General features: G+C 39.2%; 1 protein-coding gene across 1 annotated transcript; it reads right to left on the reverse strand.

Annotated features, from left to right (window-relative positions):
* Positions 1 to 278: 278 nt before the first annotated feature.
* Positions 279 to 20,409, reverse strand: LOC139730962 (centrosomal protein of 85 kDa-like). Its single transcript, XM_071641845.1, has 12 exons — positions 20,124 to 20,409; positions 14,271 to 14,396; positions 11,397 to 12,135; positions 10,101 to 10,218; positions 8,487 to 8,581; positions 6,902 to 6,971; positions 5,956 to 6,108; positions 5,349 to 5,503; positions 4,510 to 4,660; positions 3,628 to 3,798; positions 1,775 to 1,994; positions 279 to 454 (listed from the first exon to the last, which is right to left on the reverse strand). Exons 1-12 carry the CDS (start codon positions 20,407 to 20,409, stop codon positions 279 to 281), a joined length of 2,460 nt encoding a protein of 819 aa, XP_071497946.1.
* Positions 20,410 to 27,613: the final 7,204 nt, after the last annotated feature.

Raw genomic sequence — 27,613 nt, forward strand, 5'->3', positions numbered from 1 at the left:
TGGCTAGGATGGACAGTGGGTTTGCAAGAGCTTCCCTACCACCCGGCCTAAGTTTTTGCAAAGTTTTTGCATGGCAACACTTTCGCAAACGCCCTGCATCTTGACGATTCCACTTCGGTGTTAGTTCTTAACACAACGCGCTCCGTAAGCCGCTCCGAAAGCCGCAAATTTGACATCATCCAACATCTGCACTGCAGGCAAGGAGATGTGCCCTCAACTGACTACTGGACGGAGAGAGGAAAAAAAAAATCTCAAATAGCTATGAAGTTCTTCCACCTCTACTGGGTGATGCAATTTGACCCCACGTCCTCGGCATACTTGTCCGAGATCAGGCTGCGGAGGAGGTCGATGTCTTCCCGAAGCTTCTGGACCTGCGAGAGCCTGGCCTTGATGACGGTCTCGCTGGTCGGGGTGTCGTCGTCGTCTCCGGGCTCGTACGACATCGCTGAAGAAGCTGTGTTTGGTAAGAAACGATGCACAGGCTCTGTTAACCCTATGTGTGATTGGGAGTGCAGATTGGCACAGTAAACTTCATAGCATAGTATACACTGTCCAAAATGTGTGGCATAGAAAGAGTTAAAGGCATGAAAATTCATGGAGGCCTCTCAAACTAACATAGGCATAAGTAAAGTATAAAATAGAAAATAAAAAATAAAAAAAACACTAGAATACTCTTTCAGAGACCGAGAGATACACAGTGTTTAATAGAAATGATATCAATGCTTTAAAATGAGATAATATCCATGTCTCTGTTACGTGTCTGGCAGCATCTGCAGGTCATACGACTTACAAAAGAAAAATGTAGGGTTTAAAACACTTTGTAAACTTTCCATGAGAAACAAGACACATGTCCATAGTTTAAAAGACCCAAGAGCATACAATGTAAGTTCACTGTAAATCTTGATTGGGTATTCCTTGAGAGTTTAGCTGTTCAACTACAGATGAACTTTATTAAACATGTAACAAGGACCTATAAAACTAAGATAATTCCTTGTCAACTCAGGTTTCTCACTATAGTCTCATTATATGGTGACCAGGGATGATATCTCACAGTGCTTTGTATCCAGTGGAAAAGGCGCTCTAAAGAATCAAATACTGTATACGCTATAATTTTCGCGTACATAAATTTTCGCGAATTGCCGCTGTCACACATTTTCGCGAGTGGTTAAATTCGCGATTGGGCGACCAGAGAAAATATGAAGTGGCAAAGAAAGTGTGAATTTTCAACTTACTAGCAAATAAGAATGATACTAGTTATACACTGCATGAAAAAAACTTACCAAACTCTGCGAACTAGTAAGTTAGAATTCATCATTTTTGAAGTGGTTAAGTCCATCGCGCTAGATTTCTGACGAGTGGTCCCCTTGCGATAATGGATTGGCTCTCTACAGTATTCGTAAGTAGACGTGGACGTGCGTAAACAAGCTTAGCCAGTATGGTCTGTTCGGTAAGCCGTGACATGGTATACTAGCACTGAAATGTTCGTATCATCAAGGCAAGGGATTCATTTTGGAAGGTAATATTTTCGCGTGTTGTTAATTTCGCGAATAGCTCCCGACTCGCGAAATTCGCGAAAATAAAACCCACGCGAAATATATAGCGTATACAGTATTATTACTATTATATTGGGATACAAAGACAAGGAAATATAAAGAGTTGCAACCTGCAAGATCATCTTGTTATGAGAGGGTTTTGCCTTACATGACTTCTTTATTATGAGGTTCTTCTGTATTACAACAAAGTCAAATGAGGGGGGCAGGGGTTCAAGACTCACGTCTGAAGCCAAGTAGGAGGGAGACGTTGGGCTCCCGGCCCTCCGCCCTCTGGCTACACAGCTCCACCAGCTGCTGCAGGTCCTGCACGCACCGGGTCAGCTCCTTGACCAGCTGACCAGTCAGCCGGGCCTTGTCGGAGGAAGCCTTCAGCTCCAGGGTGCGCACACTCTCCTGTAGGCTCAGGTTGTGGTCATACAGCTCCTGGCTCTGGGATGCCAGCTGCTCGCAAAACAATCAACAAAGAATCTTGCAATTACACAAGCATGCTCTTATTATATGTACGAGATGCCTATCAGCAATTCAGCTGTACATCAAGACAGTGAAAGAGGCTTCAGTAATACAGTCTTCTCAAGATCAAAGGACTTATGATTGCAGAATTGTGGAATTTGTAGACTTTTATTGAATCTTTCGACCCCCTCTCGGGGTATGAGAGTACAAACAAACATAGAATACAACAGAGAAAGCAAACAAAATATAATAAAATGATGCATGCAATAAAGATTTTGTTTGAACAGACTTTACATTCATATGGGCACAGCCTTGAATAAAGGCTAACTTGGGAGTGAAAGCATGGTTCAAAGAAACCCCTTTTTTCATCTCTTTCATAAGATCCAATGGGGACAAGAAAGAGATGAAAACCTAGATAATACCATTCATCCCATTGGTTCCTTTTTGCAACATGTTTGTTAATTTACAGATCAGCAGTTGCGATCTTAAAAGGTGTGTACAGTTCTGGTCGAGGTGAGGATTTACCTTTTGACGTTTTGCGAGATATTCAAAAACCACTCTATGAGATGTCAAAGAGCATGCAGTTCTACGGGTATCAAAAGTTTCTTAGATGAAAATCGGTTTTGAAATGGCTGAGATATCCCAAAATAAGGTGAAACAAAGAGATCCTAATAAAGTTGTGGCATGTCGCCTTTTCTTATTAGCACTTTTTTTTATATCTCGGCCATTTGAAAACCAATTTTCATCAAATAAACGTTGAATCCATCTTAAAATTACATGCTCTTTCATATTTCATATGAGGCTTTTCATTATCTCACTTAGGAATGTTCAAAACATGAATCCCCACTTCAACCAGTACTGTGGAGTCCCTTTAACAAATCTAATTTGTAGAGGGAGACAAACTGAAGAAACTCACACCTGAACCTTCACCCCTCTGAATATCTTTCTTTCATTTATCCTATGCCTTGTCCGCCTTGGACTACTTAACATAACAATGTTGGAATTTCGGAGCGTGGGTATTTGTTCCATGTTCATCGTGTCACTGCCGGCAACCAGGGACAGCCTGGTGGTAGTGTCGCTGCCCGGAAAGCAGTAGATGACAGGTTCAAGTCCCATTGGTTCCTTTTTTCCAACATGTTTGTTAATTTTTATATATAATAATTAAACTCACACTTGAACCATTCATCCTATTACCAAATACATCATTTTAGGTAGGATTAGAGCAAGAATATTTTGAGAGGAGGAAAAAAGTTGAAGAAACATACACTAACCTCCACCATGGCTTTTTGTTTCTACTTTCACAAGATCCAATGGGTAAAGCAAACAGATAAAACCTTTGATAATGCCATTCATCCCAGTAATAATACATCCTTCTAGTACGTAAAGTTATGGCAAGAATGAATTAAAGGAGACCAAGAAAAGAACACTAACCTCTACCATGGCTTTTAATTTCTAAGTTCACAAGATCCAATGGGTAAAACATACAGACAAAGATCTAGATAATGCCATTCATCCGACACCACTACATCCTTCTAGGTAGGTTATGGCAAGAAAGAATTGAATTGGGGGGGGGGGGGGGGGGGGTGAAAGGGGAAGGGGCGGGGGCAAAGGAAAGTACACTGACCTCCTTCATGGATCGACTCATCTCCTCCATAGAGCGCTCCTTGTCCTTGACCTCCAACCTGAGGGCGGTGATGACCCCTTCCTCCTGGAGGAGGCGAGACTCCACCTCCTGCAGGGCCCTCTGGTGCTCCCCCTTCACCTTCTGCAGGTGCTTGTGTTTGCTCTCTATCACCTGGGGTATGGTGGGGGTGGATGAGGGGTGAGGGGACAGGGGGAGGGGTGGGGGCAGGAGCAGAGATGATGGGTAATGAAATTCAATTGTTGCTGCTGTAATAGTTGTAGATGTACTTTTACTTAGCATTTGAAGTTGTACACCTGTAGTTGAAGTTGCACTAGTAATATAGTAGTAGTAGTATCTAGTAGTAGTAGTAGTAGTAGTAGTAGTAGTAGTAGTAGTAGTAGTAATAGTAGTAGTAGTAGTAGTAGTGGTAGTAAAAGTAGTAGTAATTGTAGCAGTTGTAGGATGTAGTCCCAGTTTTAGTTGTAAAACTGTAGTTGTGGTCATAGTTGTTGTTGTATAAGCACTTGCAATTCGAGTTGCAGCTATAGCTGTATCTGTAGTTGTAAATGTAGCTGCAATACAAGTAGCAGTTGTGGTTGGTATCGCTGCGGCTGCTGCTGCTGCTGCTGTTGCATTCAAATCTAATATGTTTTTTTCTTCTTCACACCTTTTTTATTGCTTTTGATTCCAAGGTAGCATATACTGTACAATACAGGAGGTTTCTCGTCTTTATTTACCACTCTTGATAAATGTGTAAAATGTATAATGGCACAAAAAACAGACTGTGAATTACAAACTCTAGACTGGTCAAATCTGAAAACGAGTCCTCACAAGAAAGAAAAAAAAAAACGACAACTTATATCTCACTAGAGATCTACAAACCTTCTTCAAGTGCTCCACACTACTAGAATGTTTCTCGTTCTCTTCCCTCATCTGTGCAAGCTGGTCCCTGCTGCAAAGCTCGAGATCGGTTGGATCACCAGTCTCTTTGGAGCCCAGTGCTGACTGCAGCTTGCCCATCTCACGTTTCATCCTGAAAAGTTTCAGATAATTTCAAGACCACATTCATGATGGAATCTCGGTACATTTACAGGGAAACCTTATTATAGCAAGGACGTATTAAAAACCATGGTGATTTCTTTGTTTTATAAGGTTTCTCTCTATATCAGGGTACAAAAGCAATGAAATATAAAGATCGGGAAGGGGAAGCAATCTTCAGAGCTTTGACTGAGACTGAGGCTTTGCCTTTGCACGCAGATTTCCCATGGCCTGCTGTGATCACGGTTAAAGCGTAAATACCCCTTCCCCCTGCATTGCTGCCAAGGGGACAGCCCTGCTCGTGGGCCGCTCGCAATGCTGGTACCCGCTTTACGGGCCAGCTTCTCCGGCAGAAATTTCGACAATGAACAATTTTCCAAAATCACTTCCATGGCTCACCAAAATTGAACTCAAATGATCGGGGAGGTAAAGAAAAATAAGAAAACCACAATTTTGCGAATGTGGCTGATCGATAAATGGTGGGAAAAAAAGGTGAAATATCATAATCAAAATGGCAACTAACTGCTTAGGAGCACACGCTACAAATGAATTGACTGCACATGCATTCAAGTAGGATCTCATATTAATGAACTACAGATATTACGAAAAATAATAATACAGTGTTAAGAATATCCATGGATACCACATATCACTTGTTCACAGTGATGAAAACTGTTGCCTACCTCTCAATCTGCAGCTGAAGCTCGTTCTTCTGCTCCTCGAGCGAGGAAGCCTCCATCTTGCTCTTGAGGGCCTTCTGTTTGGCCTTGGCCAGGGCAGACTCCAGGCTCGCCACCCTCTCCTCCATCACTGCCTCCTTCTGATGGAGACTCCTGATGTGATGAGGGGTCGTCAAGGAAACCCCTCCAACAACTCAGATTTGCAGCCTCTGCATGGTCACTACATTAGATTTAGATCTCTACCCCTATCAATGTTTCCACGCCAAACCTTGATAACTTACAGAAAAATTGAAGACCACTCTTACAATACTCCCCTCCCCCCCCCCCCCCCTTACTGTGATAAACATCAAGCCCATGTTCGCACGAGAAGTAAGAAATAAGGAGGTCATTCAGAGAGCTATAAACCAGGATTAGACTTATTGTCTGCTTCTCACAAAAAAAAAAAGAAGGCAGATATGAACTAGCATTTGAAATCCAATCATGAGGTGGATTCCAGATCTAGCCAAATGTTCACATCTGTAAACCACGATTTGTATTTTGCTTTTTACACTATGCAAATATCGAAACAAAAATATCAATGCTGTCAAAATCAAGTTGAGGAAGAGGATATGGTTTCAGTGCTCTCCCGATACTCGTCTGCCGTCGGGAGGTCGTGCATGTATCTCTCCATCTTGCCGATCTTCTTCTTAAGCTTGTCATAATCTCTCTTGCTCATCTCCGCCTGAGTCCTGGAGCTCCCTACCTCAGACTCCCGATGCCTCAACTGGGGCGAGAATGAAATGGAGGAGAGATTTGTAAATTGTCTGCTGCCCTCTTGTGCCAGAGAGAGACTTAATTTATCACTCCTCATATTCCTGTATACAACCAGATTTCAAATGATTATATCTGAAGGCTGCATAGTTTGTACTTTTCTTGGAAGTTCTTGTATTTAATGAAAATATTTCCACCAGATTTCTTAGTCCATTTTGTATAGAACTTTGGCCTGGAACACTTTATTGTGCATTGTCAGTATGCATCATATTTTTTGAGCACGTACAAAATAATGCAAAGGTCACACAAAGGCATTCTTACATCTTAAATCATTTACCTCTGCCATAGAGGTCAAGTGTTTGGCAGCATTATGTCTGTTCGTTCGTCCATTTGTCTGTCTATCTGTCAGCAACATGACTCAAAATATTATAAACATATTTTTGAGATATGTCCATCATGGTAAAAGAAAAGAAAAGAAAAAATTAATTGCGTATACTTGCAAGCACTGGCAATATCAATACTCCCCATCAGCTTTGGCTATCTCACCAGCTTTGAATATTCACTGCAAAATGAAACATTGGAAGCCTTTGCATGATAGAGGGGGGGGGGGGGGAATGCAGCTGCATACTAAATGGTTAACCCGTTGAGGACGAGTCCCGAGTATACTCGGGCAGGCATCCAATGGAAATGCCTGTTGTAGCAATATCAGCTCGTCCTCAACAGGTAAAGGAAAAAGGACATGAGTGATGATTGTTCACTGAATGTCCAAATAATTCAGCAAAACGTGTCCTTAGTCCCACACATACCTGTTTCTTGAGGTCTGCAATGGTCTTTTCATTGGTGTGCTGAGAGGCCTTCATTGCCTCCTGAGCCTGTCTCATCTCGTACTCAACTTCCCTGATTGAAGAAACAGAAACAAACCAGGGGCCGTTTCATTAAGAGTTATAGAAATCCAATCAAGTTGAATCACCATTTCATTATTTCTTTTCCTTTTCTCCAAACTTGGGACCGTGTGTCACTTCACCTCACTGGAATAAATGAAAGATACTGGATTGAAGAAGACCAGGAAATGAGCATCATAAAATGAGATGAGATGACAACATGAGGACAATATCTGAGAATTCTTGGTATTCCTTGGAATTTCTTTGAATTCTTTGGTATTCTGTGCTCGTCCCAACAGCTCAGGACACATATCAATAACAACCTTTTCAAATACATTATCGTTTTATTTCAGTTCATTTCATTCAGTGTCATTTCCAACAAGAATGCGATTATGGCAAAGTTTTTACTTACATAGTTATGCAGATCAATACAACATTCTAATATTACAAGGAAATACTGTGATCTGTGAAGATACATCAACCCAAAACATGCTTCTGATGACATTTATGTGTACAAATTAACCAGTTGACGACAGCCTGATTTTCCTACAACACGCATTCCCCATAGACCTCTGCCCAAGTATACTCAGGACTCATCCTCAACGGGTTAATGGGAGAGTTGTGAGGTATGATATTATAGCCTCTTCCAGATTACATGTGGTCAGTGAAAACCTGTAAAACTTTAAAATCAAACAGAGTTTTTCATGATATGTCCAGTTTTGATGAATCTTCAATCATTCTTGGCCCTGTTGTATAAAAAATATAAAAGTCAGACAATTCAACATAAGTATGGTATCAGCCAATCAGAGCTGAGTATTCAGAGACTTATGTTTGATGTCAACTTTCATGCAACAGGGCCTGGTCCTGACAATCAAACATAAGTCAGGTGCCAGCCAATAAGAACTACGTATTCAGAGACTTATGTTTGATTTTATAACTTACGTTTGATCTCAACTTTCATGCAACAGCAACAGGACCTGGTCCTGACAATCAAACATAAGTCAGGTGTCAGCCAATAAGAACTACGTATTCAGAGACTTAAGTTTGATTTTTTAACTTAGGTTTGATCTCAACTTTCATGCAACAGGACCTGGTCCTGACAATCAAACATAAGTCAGGTGTCAGCCAATAAGAACTACGTATTCAGAGACTTCAGTTTGATTTTTTAACTTACGTTTGATCTCAACTTTCATGCAACAGGGCCTGGTCCTGACAATCAAACATAAGTCAGGTGTCAGCCAATAAGAATTACGTATTCACAGACTTGTGTTTGATTTTTTGACTTACGTATGATCTAAACTTTCATGCAACAGGACCTGGTACCGACAATCAAACATAAGTCAGGTGTCAGTCAATCAGAACTGGATATTCAGAGACTTATGTTTGATTTTCAGACTTATGTTTGGTTTCAACTTTTATGCCACAGGGCAGTAGTTGTACGATGTTCCTCTATCTGATGTAGTTAATTCAAATGTGGTGTGGCTTTGCACTTTACAGGTCCTTCACTCACCCAAGCTTGCGGTTAAGTTGGTCTCCTTCAGCTATTCGTGCTGTGGACACTTCAGCCAGCTGGGCCTTCAGCGAGGCAATCTCATACTGGTACTCCTGTAATCAAACAATGGACAAACAGATAGATAAATCAATAGATAGCTGGATAGATCTCATACTGGTATTCCTGTAATCAAACAATGGACAGACAGATAAATGAATTAATAGATAGATAGATCTCATACTGGTATTCCTGTAATCAAATAATGGACAGACAGATGAATAAATTGATTGATAGATAGATAGATCTCATACTGGTATTCCTGTAATCAAACAATGGACAGACAGATGAATAAATTGATAGCTAGATAGATCTCATACTGGTATTCCTGTAATCAAACAATGGACAGACAGATAAATGAATTAATAGATAGCTAGATCTAATACTGGTATTCCTGTAATCACACAATGTACAGACATATAGATATGTAGATAGATAGATAGGTAGATAGATAGATAGATAGATAGATAGATAGATAGATAGATAGATAGATAGACAGATAGACAGATAGACAGATAGATAGAGGGATGGATGGATAGATATAGATAGGTAGACAGATGAATGGATAGATAGATAGATAGATAGATAGATGGATGGAATAATGGAGATAGACAGACAGACAGACTGAAAGACAGAAAGACAGATAGACAGATATAAAAGTATGATAGCTTAATAAGTAAATTAATGCATAGCTGATTGAAGTACCAAAATGCACTGATACATGAATAAACATGATTCAAAAAGTATATTAGTAGATATAAGTAAATGAATGAATAAATAAATTATAAACTGAGAAAATAATTGAATAACTACTGTGACATCATTCCTTCATAGCTTCAGGGAGCTGCAGAAAGGCACTGTCTTTAAACATGGTTCGATGTCCAAGTCCTGACATGGCAATACCACAAGATTTGATATCATGACAGTGTGGTGACATAGCTCAACAATCCAGGAAACACAACAATATCACACCATGGAATGTGATAGTATTCTCTGGTATCCATGGAAACATGTCACTTGATATTGTGCCAGTGTGGGATTATTACTTTAATGGTATGCCGAGAAAACACAGTTACAGACTGGAAGTCATATTAAATTCCTGGAGACGCACCATCTGATATCTAATTTTGATTGTACCATTTCATATTGTAAGACTGTGGTAGTAGCAGCTAATCATCCTTTGAAAACACAAACATTTCATATCATGACAGAATGGAATTGCTACTTTACTTCTGGAAAGAAAGCATTTGACATTATATTTCATAGATATATAACATATATTTCATTTATTATTTTACTTTTGATGTATCATTTAAAGTTTTGGCATAGTATGATGTAATTTTCCTGGAAATCATGTCATTTCATTTTGTGAAAGCATGGTAGTGGAATTATCAATACCAGCATATTTCTGGTAACACACCAATATTTGAAAGTCTCAAGCACGTTGGCAAATTGAAACAAAATGCTGCAAGTCAGCACGACTTGCAGCATTATGAAATATAGGATTATGAACAGTGGGACAAAATATTTCTGTAGACGGAATGTGGATCTAATTTAAAAAACAAACAAACTTGCCTGCATCTTTAAGAAGAGCATGTCACCATCTTCTCTAGAGCGTGCAAACATCCGTTGCCTAGCGATGGCCTCCTGCTCCTCATTCTGTTTCTGTAGATGGGCAATCTCCAGCTTTTGTCTGGCAATTGAAGGGAATGGGAGGGAATGAACAGCTTAAAGGACAAGTCCACCTTCATATACATAAGGAGTGAGAGAATGCAGCAATATTAGTAGAACACATCAGTGAAAGTTTGAGGAGAATTGGACAATTCGTTCAAAAGTTACGAACATTTTAAGTATCTGGGCAGTCACTGCTGGAAGAGAAGACCACTACAGTGTATGATGTCACATGCATACAATTATATAAGGAAAATAAAAAGAGAATTTCACAAAACTTTACTTTTTGAATAAAGTGCACATTTCTTCGACTTGCTACTGACGTATGTTAAGGGCAATATTATTCCCCCGCCTTCTGAAAGAGAGAAGTCGAGTGTTCTTTTGTAATGCGAGAAAAATGGAAATATGTTGAATTTTCTTTAAAGTAACTGAGCAGAAACTTCAAATATTCATAACTTTTGAATGGCTTGTCTGATTTTGCTCAAACTCTCACTGATGTGTTCTACTAATATTCCTGCATTCACACAACCCACATGTCTATGAAGGTGAACTTGTCCTTTAACTGTGCATCTTTCATCAAATCCAAATGCACATGAACTATAATACATTTCCTGTCTGCTTTCTGTTGTTTTTGGTTTCTTCTTTAGAAATTTGAAAGAAGAACTTTGAACATCTGTGTGCAGTCATGGGAAAGCTTCATGAAAATCTTCTGGAATAACACTGTGAAACTTCAACAATAACATCATTAAACAGCGGATGGATGCATGGAGGGTTTAAAAACAGAAAAGAAAGTAACTCCTCCCTATACATTTTGCCAAAGAATGACTAACTGTCATTCTAGTTTCATAACGTAAAGTAATATTATCAGTAATTCACACTATTTGTGTTGGTTCTCTGTTATAACGACAGTTTTGGGCAAATGTCACAAATCTGTTTTCTTACAAATATCCACATGAAGATGAATGTATGGGACTTTGAACTATCAGTGATTTGGATTAAGCTTTATCCAGTTTCTCTCTGAATAGATTTGTGTGAACAGAAAGTACTGACACTTACTATGACAGGTTAGGAATGTTGTAGTAGTATCATCACACTAAAATCAATTATGCCACCTCAATGTAACCTACAAACCTACTTTGGTTGAAACACATTGCTGTAAAATCACGAGAGAATGATACAGATCTTGTAACACCTGCTCACCTTTCAATTATGATATTCCTTTCATGTAACATGTTTTCCTTCGCTCTTATCAGTCCCTCCATGTTGGTGGTGTCGGTGCTCACCACCCCTAGTCCAACATTAGGATCTCCCAACGTATATACAGCTCCTGCTGCATGTCTGTGCAGGCCGAGGCCACCTCCACTGATTGAGGAGGGGTGGCCGGCGGGATTGAGCTGGAGGTGTTGCATCTGCTGCTGGAGTTTCAGCTGCGAGTCCAGGTTGTGCTGCCACTGGGACAGGTTCATCTTGGTGTGATGCGGGACTGGGTAGCCCGTTGTCCTGGCAACCGGATCCATGGTGGGATAGTCTGGGTACTGCGGATAATCGTGGAGGTTTGACTGGAATGGCTGGGTGTGTTGGGTGGCATCATAAGCCGTGGAATACTGCGGGTGCCGACGGAGGTGCACAGGACTCTTCCGTTGCTGATAAACAGACTGGGAGTGATGGGCAGGGATGGGAGAATACTGGGTAGAGTCTTCCTTGCCCGCCGGTATCCGAGGGTCCTTGACCTCCATCAGCGTGGCATTGGGGATAAAGTCCGTCTGGTTGAGGGTGTACTCCAGGTCCAGAGCCTCAAACTGGTCCTCTGCACCATGGTTGAGGATCTTTGGTCCGTCACCGTGGGGACCGTCGTGGAATGCCACCACATCTTCGCGCCCATCTCCGCTCCGCCCCCTAGGACTCAACCTCTCTTTGGTGGTGGGCCCTCCTCCGATGTCTGGGGAGAAGAATGATTTGGAAAGCATTATAAAAGTTAAATAGTTCCTGCTGTCACTTGCTGTCTGCGTAGTGTGGGTCACACAACACAATCAAACCAACTCCAGTATCCACCTCATCCAAGCTAACAGAATGCATGCACTTCAGCACATACCAGTCAAAGACGATCCCATAAAATTTACAGACAGCTTTGTCTCATCTTGCAGACCTGTCTGCATATTTGCCTGATACACCAATGCAGAGCATGCAAGATTCACTCTAACGTCAAAGTCCCACCACAAAGTTTATGCCAAGTACAAGCAATCTATAAGAAGCACAAAGTATCTGTCCCATATCCACTGGTCCAGGGCATAAATCTGTGTGATGCAAAAACAAAAAAAGTTTCAGACCTCTCATTCGCTGTCACCAAATTTTGATGTGGGAGCTCTACCACAAGTCACGGTGCTTCATCATGAAAGAACAGCTATCAATTCCATGATGTGGAAAAAACTTTTAGCAGAGATGTCACACACCTTCACATTCCAATTACAGGTATTATCTATAGATCTCTGAAACATGCTAACACTGTGGTACTACAGTACTGTGATGTACCAGTGGCTCCACACTACCATGCAGCAAACTCTGCTGGTACAGAGAATGTTTTCTCTTCTTTGCTGAAAACAAACAAAAGAAAACACCTCGTTTAAAAACGCTCTATCTCGTGACAATGTTACCGGTGGTATTGTTTCACATACAGTTATCAGTCTTTGATGCACCGGCATACTGGTACTCGCGCTGTGTAACACAAGTGTATTGGTGGCATATGAATCATTCGCCACTGACTACTTAGGACATCCTACATGTATGCACTGTAAGTTAATACTGTACTGTATTAAATATATACGCCAAATATCTCACAAGTTTTTATTTTCAAAAATTCTACGAGTCAGGTGCTCTTCGCGAAATTAAAGACATGTGAAAATATTGCCTCTGATCCCGACATGAATGTGATGTGCACACATACATTTCTCCGTTCAGTAACTGTACTCTACGATCGCAAATTTAACCACTCGCAAAATCGTCTGGAAGTCCCAATTCGTAAAAATTTAGACACACTTTAACATACATGTATGGTGTATACAGTATACCAATGAATTGAGGATCCTGTTTTCACTCTTACTCAATGTTCATATTTCCTTCGTTTCTTACCATAATGAACAGCTGATATATTTTCACACCATGATGGATAGTTTGGATGTATTCTCTCGATGTTATCTCTACACATTCTAATTACATGCAAAGTAAATTTCCCATTCATACACTCATCATTCATTTTGCCTCTTTCTTAAAGCTTCCGCTTTAAAAGCTATTGCTCATGTAAAGTGTAACATGCAACATACAATAGATTTATGACATGTCATAAATCTACTGGAAATATCAGTATTTATGGGGGTGATTCCCCCCCCCCCCCCCTAAAAAAAAAAAAACAACTTTGATCTGCTTCTCTGATTTTTATGTGGGTGTGCCTTTTTTTTAACACAAAGTACATGTAACAGAACAGCAGGATGGAATTTCCCTTAAAGGCAAATATATTAAAGATAATATAAAGTTTTGGTACCTCAAAAGTTTCCCTGAATTTTTGTGTTTCAGGTTAAAGTACCTTTCATATAACTGACACTGTGAGACTTACTTGCCCCAAAGCTATGCGTATGGGGCTGCTGGTCGCAGTTAGGTATGCGTACACGTGTTTTGTATGGGACTGCACGCTGCTGTTCGCAGTTAAATGGTGTCATACAATACGTGTACTACCTCGCCGTTGAACGGCGGCGGCTCTGGTACGAAACCATTATTGCATGATTACTAAGACATAAGAGCACTTTGGGGCGAGTAAGTCTCACAGTGTTAATTATATGAAAGGTACTTTAACCTGAAACACAAACTAAGACAAGGAAATTCAGGGAAACTTTTGAGGTACCAAAACTTTATATCATCTTTAAGCAGACCTTACAAAATGAAGGCATGTACCAGTTTACAAGAAGTTGTTTTGTTTTGTTTTTTAACTTCTGGGTCTGAGGTCATTGAAATTTATCATACTACATAGATGTCCAAACCTTGTTGGCATCCAAATGAGGGAGAGCATAGAAATAGCTTCAATACCAATGATGTTGGGTGATCCGCCAAGCCTGATAGGGTCTGATTGGTCGAACTGGTCATCAGGAAGGTCTCCATCCAGTTGGTTGTTGTTTGGCAGGACCTGGGCCACGGGAGGTTGGTAGCGGGTCTCTGCAGAACAGACCAAGACAAAATACCAAAAAATATAATTGGTTAAGCCTGATATAGGGAAGACTAAAGACAATACTGACTCATTAGGTGCATTAGTCTTAGAATTACCATGATGGTTAATACAATCATGGTAATTTGTGGTCACCTTTCTCATTTGTGAAATACCATGATAACAGATATCACAGTATTTCAGTTGGTACCTTTCCCATTCACACAATACCATGGTATTTTGGGTCAGAAAGTACACCTCTCACAGGTATTCAAGTACTGCGCATGCGCATGTCTCCTGTCAAAATGTCCATGGACCATGTAATAAAACAAGGCAATAGTCATGCATCATTAATAAGTGAACAACAATCACTGTAGATATGAAAATTCAGTCTCATGCCACTTTCATGGCAATTTTGTTTGTGTACAATGTGAAGAAAAAAAAAAACTCTTGTGTGTCCCATCAATCCAAGTATCCGTCCTGTTCTAGTGAGGAATGGAGAAAATCACACATTGCCCAAGATGATATTCGGTACTTGGCTATCAGCTGTTTTTTAACTTGAATTTCGGTTGAAGTTTTATTCATGCTTCACTGCATGCAGATTGTAATCTGAGCATAAAATGAAGCAAAAAAGGTGACTCTGTCAAAATGAATCAATCATGCTAGCAGAGCAGCACACATGAGAAAATTGATGCCATGTATCTGCTGGCATTTTGCAGTTTTTTGTTTTTACTTATACACCTCATGGAAAAAAAAAAACTTTCACATTTCCAAGCCTTGAGATTGTTAAACATTCCCTGAAGTAACCATCATGGAAGTACACATGCCTCACCCCTTTAAAAAAAATAAAAATAAATGAATAATAAATAATAAATATAATATAGAAAATGCTAAATAAATAAATGACTAGAAACGATAAGTCAAATAAAAAATACTGAACTTGACTGCTTCAGAAAAAACCTCTCTAGTCAGATTTTTATTTCAATTCCCTGTCCATATTCGCTGCATTCAGTGAATCAGGAAAGCAGAAAGGCGCCTGCCAGGGATTACAATCCAGTAAAACTCCAGACTAATCCTTGAATTTATCTCTCGCCTCTCGTCAAGCAGAAGTAATCCCTTTCACTGACAGTTACAATGCCTGACCCCAATAATGCTCTTTTTTCAATGCGTATCTTTTTATAACTATGTCAGGCGATATCTTACCCTTACAAACTTAATTTTCATGCTAAAGCTTTTTCCAATTCCAGCTCTTGGAGTAACACTGAAAAGCGGGAAAGGTTTTTGGCTAAATTTGTGGGACACGGATTAGTGTTTTGTATGAGAACTGTAGAAAGGAGGAAAGACAGATCTAGGTAGTTCCACAATGAAGTGTGTGTGTGTGTGTGTGTGTCTTTTTTTAATCATTTCTATAAATACTTCCCGCAGAATATTTCGGTCTCCACTGTCAGTTAGGGACTTGAAACAACAAAGTTAATTGTTCATTATGCGATACATTGAATTCTACATGTAGTGTGGACCTGTAGTACCGGTATTGAATGAACAGGTCAAGATTGTGTAAGTACTTTAAGATGCGGATTGCCTTTCCTTGTTACCATTTTGTTAACATCCTTCATTAATTAATAGTGTATTAACCATTACTATAACAATTAGAATCCAACCCTCAACATTTGGAGATCTACAAGTGTCTGCTGAGTGAAGTACAAAGACAATACTTGTATGAATACACACCAAAATGCAAATTAAAATCATGAATAAATAAATAACAACAAACAAATTCAAATACATTTTACAGCCAATCAAGCTTTATCCAAGTCCCACTATTTCTGCCCTGTTATAGACTCAAATTTCAACTTTTTAAATATACTTTAATCTACGCATATCTGCCGGTAGCGTAATGCACTTTATAAGCTTTCGGTGCCAGAGGCTATTTCATGTACGTTCACAAACTGTGCCATCTGAAATTCAGGGTGATGTCACTGACACTTATGAGAAGAAAACTATGGAAAACTATCAAAGAGAAAGTAATGGTCTTTCAATGAGATGTCAATCAGTGTCATGTCATGAATTATGTGAAGTCATATGATCTTAACATTTATGTATGATTTACATATTTATGAATAGTCATATCGCTTATAAATTCAAAAGAAATCGCTAATGAAAATATCCATCATAGCCTTTGTAAATACAGAAAAACAAATTTTGAAATTCTCATAATGTAAGCTTTTTGATGGTATGAATATAAAAGGTATAATGCTTTCATACAAATATGAAGAAATACTGAATAAAAACTGAAAGCTGCAGATTAGTGTGGTCTACATACTGATAAACACTATGGATGGGACTACAATAAAGTAGGCACTGGTACAGCAGTGTTTGATCTTACATAGATGTAGACCTATTCTGTCAGCAGCCTGTTGTAAACCTCAAAAGGGAATATTGATCCAAATATCAGTGACAGGAAGTGAAGAAAAGGACTGTGAAATATCAGGTCAAAGTTCACATGGCAGAAAGTTTTTCACTCTAGAGTATCTTGATATAATGTTCATAAAATCAAACTCACATTTCAAACATCAACAGTCCATTGCAAAAGAGAAGAAATTAACCATTCACTGCAGAAAACAAATTCAATTTTTGTATACTCAGATAATGAAAGAAGAGGTATGAACAGGACTTCATATTTCCTTGCTACACAATTGTACCAATTCACTAAGAAATCAGGATGATTCTAATAAAAATCAATAAATTTTCATTTTCTTAATTCATAATTATGGTAAAAATGTGTTTCAAGAGTTGCACAAAGTCGAAGGAAATCAGTCCAAAAGAATAACAAACAGCATACAGAATTCTATGCATGAATATGGATTACTGATCATTGTATTCCTTTTTATAAAAGCAATTTCAGCTCTCTATCAGTACACGCAATGGTCTTTCAATGCACCACACCTAACCAGTATCAATCATCAATATGATACACACTGCAGCTGTCAGAGGTCTGCTCAATCTACCAGATGTTTAATACTTCCAATGACAATGGACACATCATGAATATTCATGAGGGCAGCCACAAGGATACAGGCATGATTAAAGAGAGGAATAAAGTGTGATGGCTGCCATGCCATATGGCTCTACTGTAGTAGGAGACCTCCACAACAGCGGTGGTAAATTATTGATTTCCCCGCTTCATACTGGACTGCTTTTAATAATGCAGATCATCCAAATGCATAGCTCACACAGCTGTCATCACAGTGTGTAGATACACAGCACACGATATCCAGTATGAGAACCAGTCAGTTTGCAACAATTTTGGTGCAATTGCTGGTGCAACCTACACATATAATGTTGATGTGATCAGGAACTACATATCATCCCTCGGGTGACAAAACCTTGTACATACATGTACGTGTACAATGTACCTACAAAAAATCATCAGTTTTCAGGAGAGCATTTTTTTTTTTCATCTCTGCAACATTTTTGCAAAATAACATCAATGGTACTGTCAAATCACACAGAAATATTGTCACAAGTTCACTGCTTATAATATATGTCTTACAATTCACATCTGTAGTTTTGATATTCAAAATTTATTTATTTATTTTTTTTTTTATTTTTTTTTTTTGCATACTGTGTGTCCATTGAGAAACACTGTACCAGGTCTTAATTGTCACCCCAGGAATGTTTAAAATGATACATGGTGGATCAGGATATCAGTATGACCAAAAAAAAAAAAAAACCACACATGAAAAAAAAAAAAAAAAAAAAACACTATCATGTGAAATGTACAATAATACAAATTATGTATTATTGTGCATTAATAAGCCTACTGTAGACTGTGTGTCACAGCACTGTACATTGGCAATGAAAGTTGGACTTGGAACATCTGAATGAAGTACTGTATGGTACCCAGAGAATGCTCTTATATAAAGCATCAGTACTGTCAGACCAGGGAGGTGGAAGAGTTTCCACCTCCCTGGTCAGACCAAGCACAATTTGTTATGTACCATATGATGGGAAGACAATGATGTAATCTCATCGAGGTGTGGGTAAAGTTACAACGGATTTATACACCTAAAATGTGTGGGTGGGTATTCAAATGATATGGTGGTAGTGGTGGTGGGATGGGGGAACCTATGGGGGTGGAAGATAATCTGGCAATGCATGTATCTGATGACTTGCTAAGCCAATATTGACATTCCACACACATGATACATCATGCAAGCAAAGAACCCAAACTCCGCTGTGTTTACTCACGACAAAAATCTAAACTTCAAAGGTTTGGAGATAATGACGTTCGATTCCTACAAACTGAACTGAACTGTGACCTCCATGTGCTGTCACATGGCGTGGTTGCCATGGAGACGTTTGCCCGATTATCAGCGACTGTAAGCAGTGGGAGCTACAAAGTACACATTGTTTGACTACTAGATAAAATAACAATGTTCCTTGTAAATCATCAGTGATAATACCCTTCTTCTATAACACTTGCAATCTTTCTCTTTGAACAGTACTTGAGTATACCTACAGGCTAATTAATTTGAAAAGATTTAAATAGGGTTAGTTTACACCAAAAATTTTGATAAATCTTAAGCAAAAGGAGTTGCTCTGAAAGTGAAACCAAACTTATAAGGACATGGAAGTAAAGTCATCTATGACAATGCATTTTGCATTTCTATGACTGTAAACAGAAAGTGTTCAAGGCACACTTTTATAAAACATGAAATGGCTCTCATCCTGTGTGTGTGTGTGTTTGTGTGTTTTTTTTTCAGGCAAAACTTTATTTTGTGGTAACTACTGTAAAATACGATATTTTCGCGGCATGAAATTTTCGCAAATGAGAGCCAATGGCCGTATTTGCAGCCTTAAATTTTCCTGAGTTGCCTCTAACATTTAAAGGAGACCTCCGGATGATTTTCAGATTTTTACATTTGAACAACTATAAATTAGTTATACTGAGGACAGGGTTTCAGAATTTATGATAATTTGGATGAAGAATGAGAATATTTTCAAAATTCAAAACAAATTGTAATGAACAAGGATGATGACATGGCTGGGTCACCATAAGAATGCATGAGTTGGGGCTCAAGGAAGCAGAACAAAAGAAGAAGGTGTGTATAGATTATACACAGGTGATCTCACAAGCAAGCAGTATTGTAATGGAAATTACACTGCTACATTTTTTAAATATGTGAGCCTCTATGTCATCATCCTTGTTCAGTGTAATTTGTGATTTGGTTTTTCAAAGTTTTGTTTCTCTGTGGCTTAAGAATCACAATAAATTCCACAGATCTACAAAACATGGAACTATTGATTTACGTACTACATGATGTGAAATTATGAAAATCGTCTGGAACGCCCCTTTAATGCATATAGTGTACACAAGAACTATAAAGGTATTTTAATTTTGCATATCTCAGCTCTCGCGAAATTTGTGAAATTAAAATGCATGCGAACATTCATTGTTTTACAGTCCTATCATTCATGGGTGATGGTGTTTCAGGGAGCATGTTGTATCACTCAATTCTGTGTCTTTAAAATAAATTCTCAAAATCATTTTAATATATAACATACTCCTTTCTTTACTACTTGTTATTCAGTAACACTGGAAGTGAAGTGATCACCTGATAAATCTTCCATTATGTTATTGAAAATTTCTGCATTACATTTTAAACAGAAATAAAATTAAAAAGAAAATTTCCTTATTGTTCAGTAATCCTGCCAAACCATTTACCACATCAATTTACCTGAAAAATCGTGATCATAATCACTTTGCTCATTGTCTGTCATTGTTGTTGCAGTGAGCGGGAGGGACGTGACAGACCCATCATCGAGGTCAACGTCGCCATCATCGTCGAGAGCGTAAAGTTCGTCAAGGTTCTGGAGAGAGCGGCTGAGGTACTTTTGGAGAAAGCCCTCACCTTGGTCCTGTTTGTGGTAGACCTTGTGGCGGTCCTCTCCTAATTCGAGGTCCAAATCGTCGTGGTGTTTCCTCCGCGCCACTTTCCGCTTCACGGCCCTCACGGAACTCATATTGCACAAGCTGAAGCAGCAGAATCTCCTCAAATCTCAAATCCTCGCAATGCGGTCGTATTCCATGGTAATCCCAAGCAAAGGAGTTGTCAAAAGTCTGAATCCACACTAGCACAGAGTGATTAACAAAAATATTGCAGGCACATTCCCACTCTCGAGTAGTGTAGTAGAGTGCTCACTGCCATGTCACCATTCTTGCTGGCAGACTTAGAAGAAAGCAGCTGGTATCTGCCCGAAGTTATAACTTTGCCACTAACCAAAGCAATTAAGCAGCTGGAATTTAACCACCTCAGGACCAACTTGTGAGATAACTACTAACAGTGCATGCACAAGACAGCCAGTGGTAACAACAGGACCAATCTTATTGATAGCACTAAAAATCTGATAGCGCTACATTAATTAAACTCACAGGTACCCAGAATGAACAGTGCCTTTATAGGAGACTTCAAAGTTCAGTGATGTCATAAAAATGCATCCCACAACAAGCTCCGAGGTCCAATCAGCCCCCTGCAATGAATGACATCACGGTGATTAATGCTAGTACAACCTAACTCACACACCTACACACTCCTCGTTGGAAGGGAACTCCCAGACGGTGTCGTGATCAACACACTCATCAAACATTCTTCAATGCAAACATTGTCGACAAAGCTTACAGTGTGAACAGGTTTATTTCTGAAGGCAATTTACACATTGACACAATGAATTTAAAGTGAAAATATGACAACCATAACTAGGACAGCAAGTTACTAGATGAGATACAGAGGGAGAGAATTTCCACCACAAGTGCCTAATTACCATAATGGAGTTTGAAAACAATCAGTCGAACCACAGATTTTTCTTCTCTTACCCCCCCCCCCCCCATGAAAATGTAGAGATTGACAAGTTTACACAACCAAAGAGCAAATTGAATACTGTAATACGCTATTGTTCCAGAGTGAGACTGATTACAATAAATCCATTGAGAGAATCAAGTCCAGTCACATGAACACAGAGAAACTCCAAAGAAAATCAAAGTGAACCATCCAATTTCAGAGGTACAATTCTCTGGGAGCACCCCTTGATACACCACTACCTATGGCATCTGCAGATATACAGATACCATGATTGTTCCCAACAGTGGGAAAGAACCAGAACTGGGATGTATAGGTAACAAAAACACACACACATCATACTCACACACGGCCTTCTTGCCATTGACTGTGAAACCCAAGAAGGACAATATTTGTGAAACGAATCCAAACAAAAACTCCTGGCAGACACCTTCCCAAGGCCTCAGAATGGAATGCCGGTGGTCATTTTCACTACCAGCTGAATTGATCATCAGACTGAAAATATCTTTCACTTGGAAAAATTGTTAGTTTTATCATTTCATAGAAAGTTTCCTTTTCAATGTGTCTATTCCCTGCACATCAGTAACAAAACTAAAATTTTAAGGTAACATCCATAAATGGAAAGCACAAACTACTGTGTCATCCACAAAAATTAAAAAAGAAATAATTTGACTGGGTTCTGGAGGATTCTGAAAAACACAGCGGGCCCAATCACACACATGAGTTAGAAATTGATTTTGTGGATCAGGATGCAAGAATCAGCCCAATTGTGAGGGTTTTTTAAAAAAATAAAAAAATAAAGATAAAGTGATGTCTGCATCAAGAGGAGCATCGGCAAAAATTACCAATTTTCGTGTCCACAATGATCATCAGTTTTTGCATCACTTTGCAATAATTGAGTTTAAAAACCCCCAACAACAACATTTTTGGGTGTGTGTGAACGTGCCTATCTGGACACTTTTGTAGGATCAAGCTGTGTTTTAATAGCAATTTGAGCCCTCTCATGTTTGTCTTCGGAGTCTTAATTAAAAAGTAGCGGTGATCATGTTTCGGACTGGCAGTACTTCACGTTCCTTTCATCCATGATATATTACAGAATTTTCTCCTGTGCATACCAGCCCTGGCACTATGTCAAAATTGTAAGGATAGGAACGTTGAAGTTCAATTAACATTCCCAAGATCACTGAGAAGGAACAGTTTGAGCTGACAACTACCCCTACATCCAACTGGATCTAAATGGTATGTAGGTTTGGCATAAGTTAATTATAAACTATTTCGTATTCTGTCTCAAGACTTTGAAGACTGCAACCAGGCCAAACTCATTTTGAAGGAGAAAGATCAGGAGCAGCAACTGCTGTCTTTCACCAAATAGAACAGTTCTACAGAAAGTGAAACACAAAGTAACATTAATTTACTATTCACAATGTTTGACTACCTATAGCTGGTACAGAAGAGGTACTTGCCTTCCCTACTTTGTATTATATCCTCACCTTTATCTAATTCAGCCACAATGTACAGTCATTTTTCAAAGCCACTCTATATGATCAGAAATGTTGTGTCTTGAATCAAAGAGGAAATGAAATATATACAAAGCTTTTTAAAGGACAAGTCCACCTTCATATACATGTGGATTGAGTAAATGCAGCAATATTAGTAGAACACATCAGTGAAAGTGTGGGGAAAATCGGACAATCCGTTCAAAAGTTATAATTTTTTTAAGTATCTGCATAGTCACTGCCAGATGAGAAGACTACTACAGTGTATGATGTCATATGCGTACAACCATATAAAGAAAATAAAAAGAGAATTTCACAAAACTTTACTTTTTGAATAAAGTACACATTTCTTTGACTTGTTACTGACATATGTTAAAGGCAATCGGTCGTCGCAGGCGATTCGCAGCTCAGGAGAAAAGCACGACAAGCTGCTCCTCCCGTTATTGTACCCCCGTACGTACCGAATGCCGAACACGACGCTACGCAGCGCACCAGCGAAAACCAGATGGGGCACGAGAGCCGTGCGAGCCGTCCACTGTAATTTCAACATGGACGCCCGAATACCTACCGAATGGGGCCGAATGGGTGCACGCACAAAACTGCACAACAGCCATGTGCATGAAAATCTCTCCTACGGGTCCCCGTCGCGACACAACAGTAGAGCTGTGTGGTGTACGTACGTACGTATCTGGCTGCAGTCTCTGTTTATTTGCACTATGGTGCCAATTTCAGCAATCTAAGCAATAATATTTTAAAATGTCTGAAAATATTATATAACAATATTTTAAATCATTCATATATTATGTTGTTTAATATTTGGTATTTATAAATATGCTTTGATGAAGAAATATTAAAACTCTAAACTTCATGTATAGCAAGTTGCAATGCTCATGGCCATATGGCGGGTTGTTTTGATCTCATTGGCAATTGTCTGCTGCGTCAGCTGTGTTACAGTATGTTGGGCCGGATCGGAACATAACAAAGTTGGTATAAAGTCGTCGGTACCGGTATGTCAATATCAATAATGTGTGTGGTATGCGTGTACTGTTTCGGATTAGCCTTGGCTTTGGTTTAGTAATGAAACCTCACAATGGAGATCAAAACAGCCGTCCAACTCGAGTAAAACGTATCTACTTGTTTGACGCTATCGACGAGTGGAGAACGCAGAGAGACGTGTTCTTAGCATGCTTAGGACAGGGAGGTTTCCTCTCACCTCCCTGCTTAGGACAAGTAAGAGACCAGTGGCAGAGGGGGAAGCTTCAGCGTCAGCGTGCCGATGAAAAATTTGCTTTCCACTTGCTGGAGTTGCATGAACAGTTTTGCAGGAATTTAGAATGTGCAAATTCGTGTTACGGCATGCACGGTGGAATTGTAATGCCACGGCTTACGCCAATCAAGCAACCCCAGCTGACCAAGTCAACAACTTCAAGGAATCCAGATCCAGATGATGTGTAAGTAACGTTAGAACTAAAAGTCTATTACATGAATCAATGATTGAAGTGGAATGACTTTTTCTAATCTATCTTTAACTGCTAGGGCCTTTGCGTTTCATCGACAAGTAGGCCTATTTTTCTATGTATAATTCCGCGAAAAACTTCTCTAAGTTCTCATTTATGTCAAATTATGATAACGCCGTAATCGAAATGACATTTGCTGGGTCAGTTTATCGCTTCTTAAAAACTGACCCAGCAGTAGGCAGCAAATGTCATTAGTCAGGGAATCGCAAGTAGTGGTAAGTTTTTTGTCATCACAGTATAGAGAATTTAAAGTATTTCATGTGCAAATGTAGAATCTAGATAGATACAGAGAGGTCACTTTCCTGAGCAGCTAGCGTCAACAATCCAGGTTAAATTTGCATAGCCAGATTTCATGGCTGCGATTCAAATACTGTTTGTCCCCATTGATTTAGCAATGTCTCCTCTTTCATCATATTTAGGGGCCCTACATTTTAAGTTTGGTTAAGGAATTTTGATAAAGATTGTAATTTTCATAAGCTTGGCAAAAGTTTCAGGCATCTATGTTGCATTTATAGTCAAACTTCCAATGCATTTGGTCCAATAATTTGAAACCAAATTCAAGTGATCCAGTGAAGTGTACATCTTTTCATGTGAATTTCTACAAGTATGTTGAAATGTAAATTCTGAAGAAAAAAAAAATTGATCCTTTACAGTTGAAATTCGTTAAAGTTTGGTTACACCGACAGTGTCAGGTCAGTGGTAGTAACTACAGAGTTACAGTAGTGTACGTACAATACCCTTGTACGTGAAAGTTAGTTTTATTTACCCTCACATCTTCATATAGGAGTGTCTAATAGGGATGTTGATTGGTGTGGAAGTTGTTGATGAACAACAGTTCATAAGAATCCATTGTTTTAATTCTAATACAGATATTGGTCATAGGTCAAGGGGCAATATGAACCTATCAGTTTGTAACATGCTAATATGTACAGGTATGAGCTTCATCAAGTACGATTAATTGGTATCCGTGGCACATCCCTTATTTGTTGATCAAAGGTACGCCTCTGATTGGTATTTTAATCAGTGTTTGGTAGAAAGCTAACCCATTACAATGGCTTTGCGATGTTACACTGAGTTGACTATGGACAAAGGTCTACTGTCCGCGATTTTCATTAATTTGTAGGGCATTTTTCACACATAACCTCAAATACTGATACCTGTGATAGGTTTATTTATAATGGTTATCCTTCACACTGTATTGTTGAGACAATAGTGTTCTGTTTGTTTGTGTAAGAGGGAGATAGACAATAATTTCTTTATGCTCCTGTCTGAAGAAGGCATTACATCTTATTTGTCATGTACTTATCTATGAGTTTTAATGTTCACTTTGTGTGTGTGTGTGTCTTTTTTTTAAAGATTATTCACACCAGGCTAAGCTGACAGAACTATAACTGTGAGTTTACCTAGTCAAATGAAAGGGTTTCGGCATTGCTTCTTACATATAGTATATTCCAGGCAGGTGATACAACGCTCACCTTCTTCATATTAGTTAGTAAAACAATGAAGAGTGCAAAAATACTGCATAAATGTGCAGTGCAACTGTGGCCGTTGGCCGTTGGCCCTGCACGGGCACAGTCGCTTCCCCGTCCTGAATTTATGTACACACGCCAGGCCAGGGCAAGTACATGATGTATACAGGCAGGGTCTCCGACCCAATCGTCCGCGTTCAGAATAGACAACTCGGCGGTAATATCCGCTACCCATGACGATGTGTCATCGTCCATGATGGCCACCCTATCTATTATGATGTGGTCTGCACTCACTAATCTGATCTGATCTGATGATTACAGTATAGTTGACGAGTTAGTGACGACGATCGACGATGCGATGAAGAGAATGCGTAGTCGTACGAAGTATACGCAGCTAGCTACTAGCTCATGCGAACATCACTCACATTACACAAAACGTACTGTCCCGCGCTCAGCAAGCGATCGCGAGCAATCGAGATACTATAGCGCGATACATTGCTTTAGGGATGTCTTGCGCACACACACATTTCGCTTCGTAGCAACTTCGGAAGCGAGTTTACGTGCTGCCGCCCGCGGCTGAAATATGTCCATGTATCCTCGCGACTGGGTGTCTTTAAGGGTAATAATTATTATTCCCCCTGCCTTCTGAAAGAGAGAAGTTAAGTGTTCTTTTGTTATGCAAGAAAAGTGAAAATATGTTGGAATTTTCTTTATTCTTTCTTTATATCGTTGTACTCATATGACATCACAAGCTATCTTCTCATCTCGTCTTCTCATCCAGCCTTGAGTGAGCAGAAACTTTAAAAATTCATAACTTTTGAACGGATTGTCCGATTTTCCTCAAACTCTCAATGATGTGTTTTACTAATATTGCTGCATTCACTCAACCCACATGTCTATGAAGGTGAACTTGTCCTTTAACTTCAAAAGGAAATGCTTCTCATAATACCCGAAGTAAAAGTGTGACATATATTCATCTGTATTGTACTGTACAGTACGTTGGAGACTAAACAAGGTTTGTCCCAAACTCCTGTCGGATGTTGTGATGGCATATATCACACCTCGTCAAGAACCCCTCTCCTGTCTTAATATTTGAGGCATACGACTGCAGATCTATTGAACTCTGTTTTATAAAGTAAGAATGGAACACACTTTGAACACATTGATGATGAAAGTCCACATTAAAATAGAACAAATACATAATGCTTCCTCTTCTCTAACGTCGAGACTGAGTCACCAACAGGACAAAGGGTAGGGAATGCTCAATTCCCAAGACTGACAAAGTCACAATCGCAAACAAAAGTGTCAACCCTAAAATCATTCAAGCTGACAGCCTCTGCCAATAAAAACTCTTCTTCCAAAGCACTGTTCACATTTTTGCAAAAGTGAGATTGAGAAGAAAATCCACTGCTTAAATTCAAATCCTTCATACCAAACCAGTCACGTGGAAAAAAGGAGCTTGCTTTGTGGGCCAGTGCACTTTGCATCTACACTGTAATAGTAATGATTTTACAGATGGTTTTTTGTTTCGTTGTTGTTGTTGTTGTAAGTTTGTTTTTTCCCCCATTTTTTAGTATCACATGGCAGCCAAGATACTGAACTGCACCCAAAGCCATACTGATGCACTGTCATAGCTTATCACTGCTGCTGAAATAAATTCAGTACGCACAAAATATCAATCTTTTTAAATCGATCTGGTTGTGTATTCAACCTCATGAATATTTTACTCAAAAAAGCTTTCAAGACCTATAAATAGAATGTTCCGTGTAGTTGTACAGCTGTATGCATCACATGTTATCAATACATACTGTACCTAAACACTTTAGATTCAAAGAGCTCTGTGATTGCTGAACATGATGCTGGATACTTGAAATTTATGTTACAGATGC

The sequence above is a fragment of the Diadema antillarum genome, unplaced genomic scaffold, assembly GCF_040938485.1.
Source record: "Diadema antillarum isolate AM-2024a unplaced genomic scaffold, OU_Dant_1.0 scf00000022, whole genome shotgun sequence".
Classification (NCBI taxonomy): domain Eukaryota; kingdom Metazoa; phylum Echinodermata; class Echinoidea; order Diadematoida; family Diadematidae; genus Diadema; species Diadema antillarum.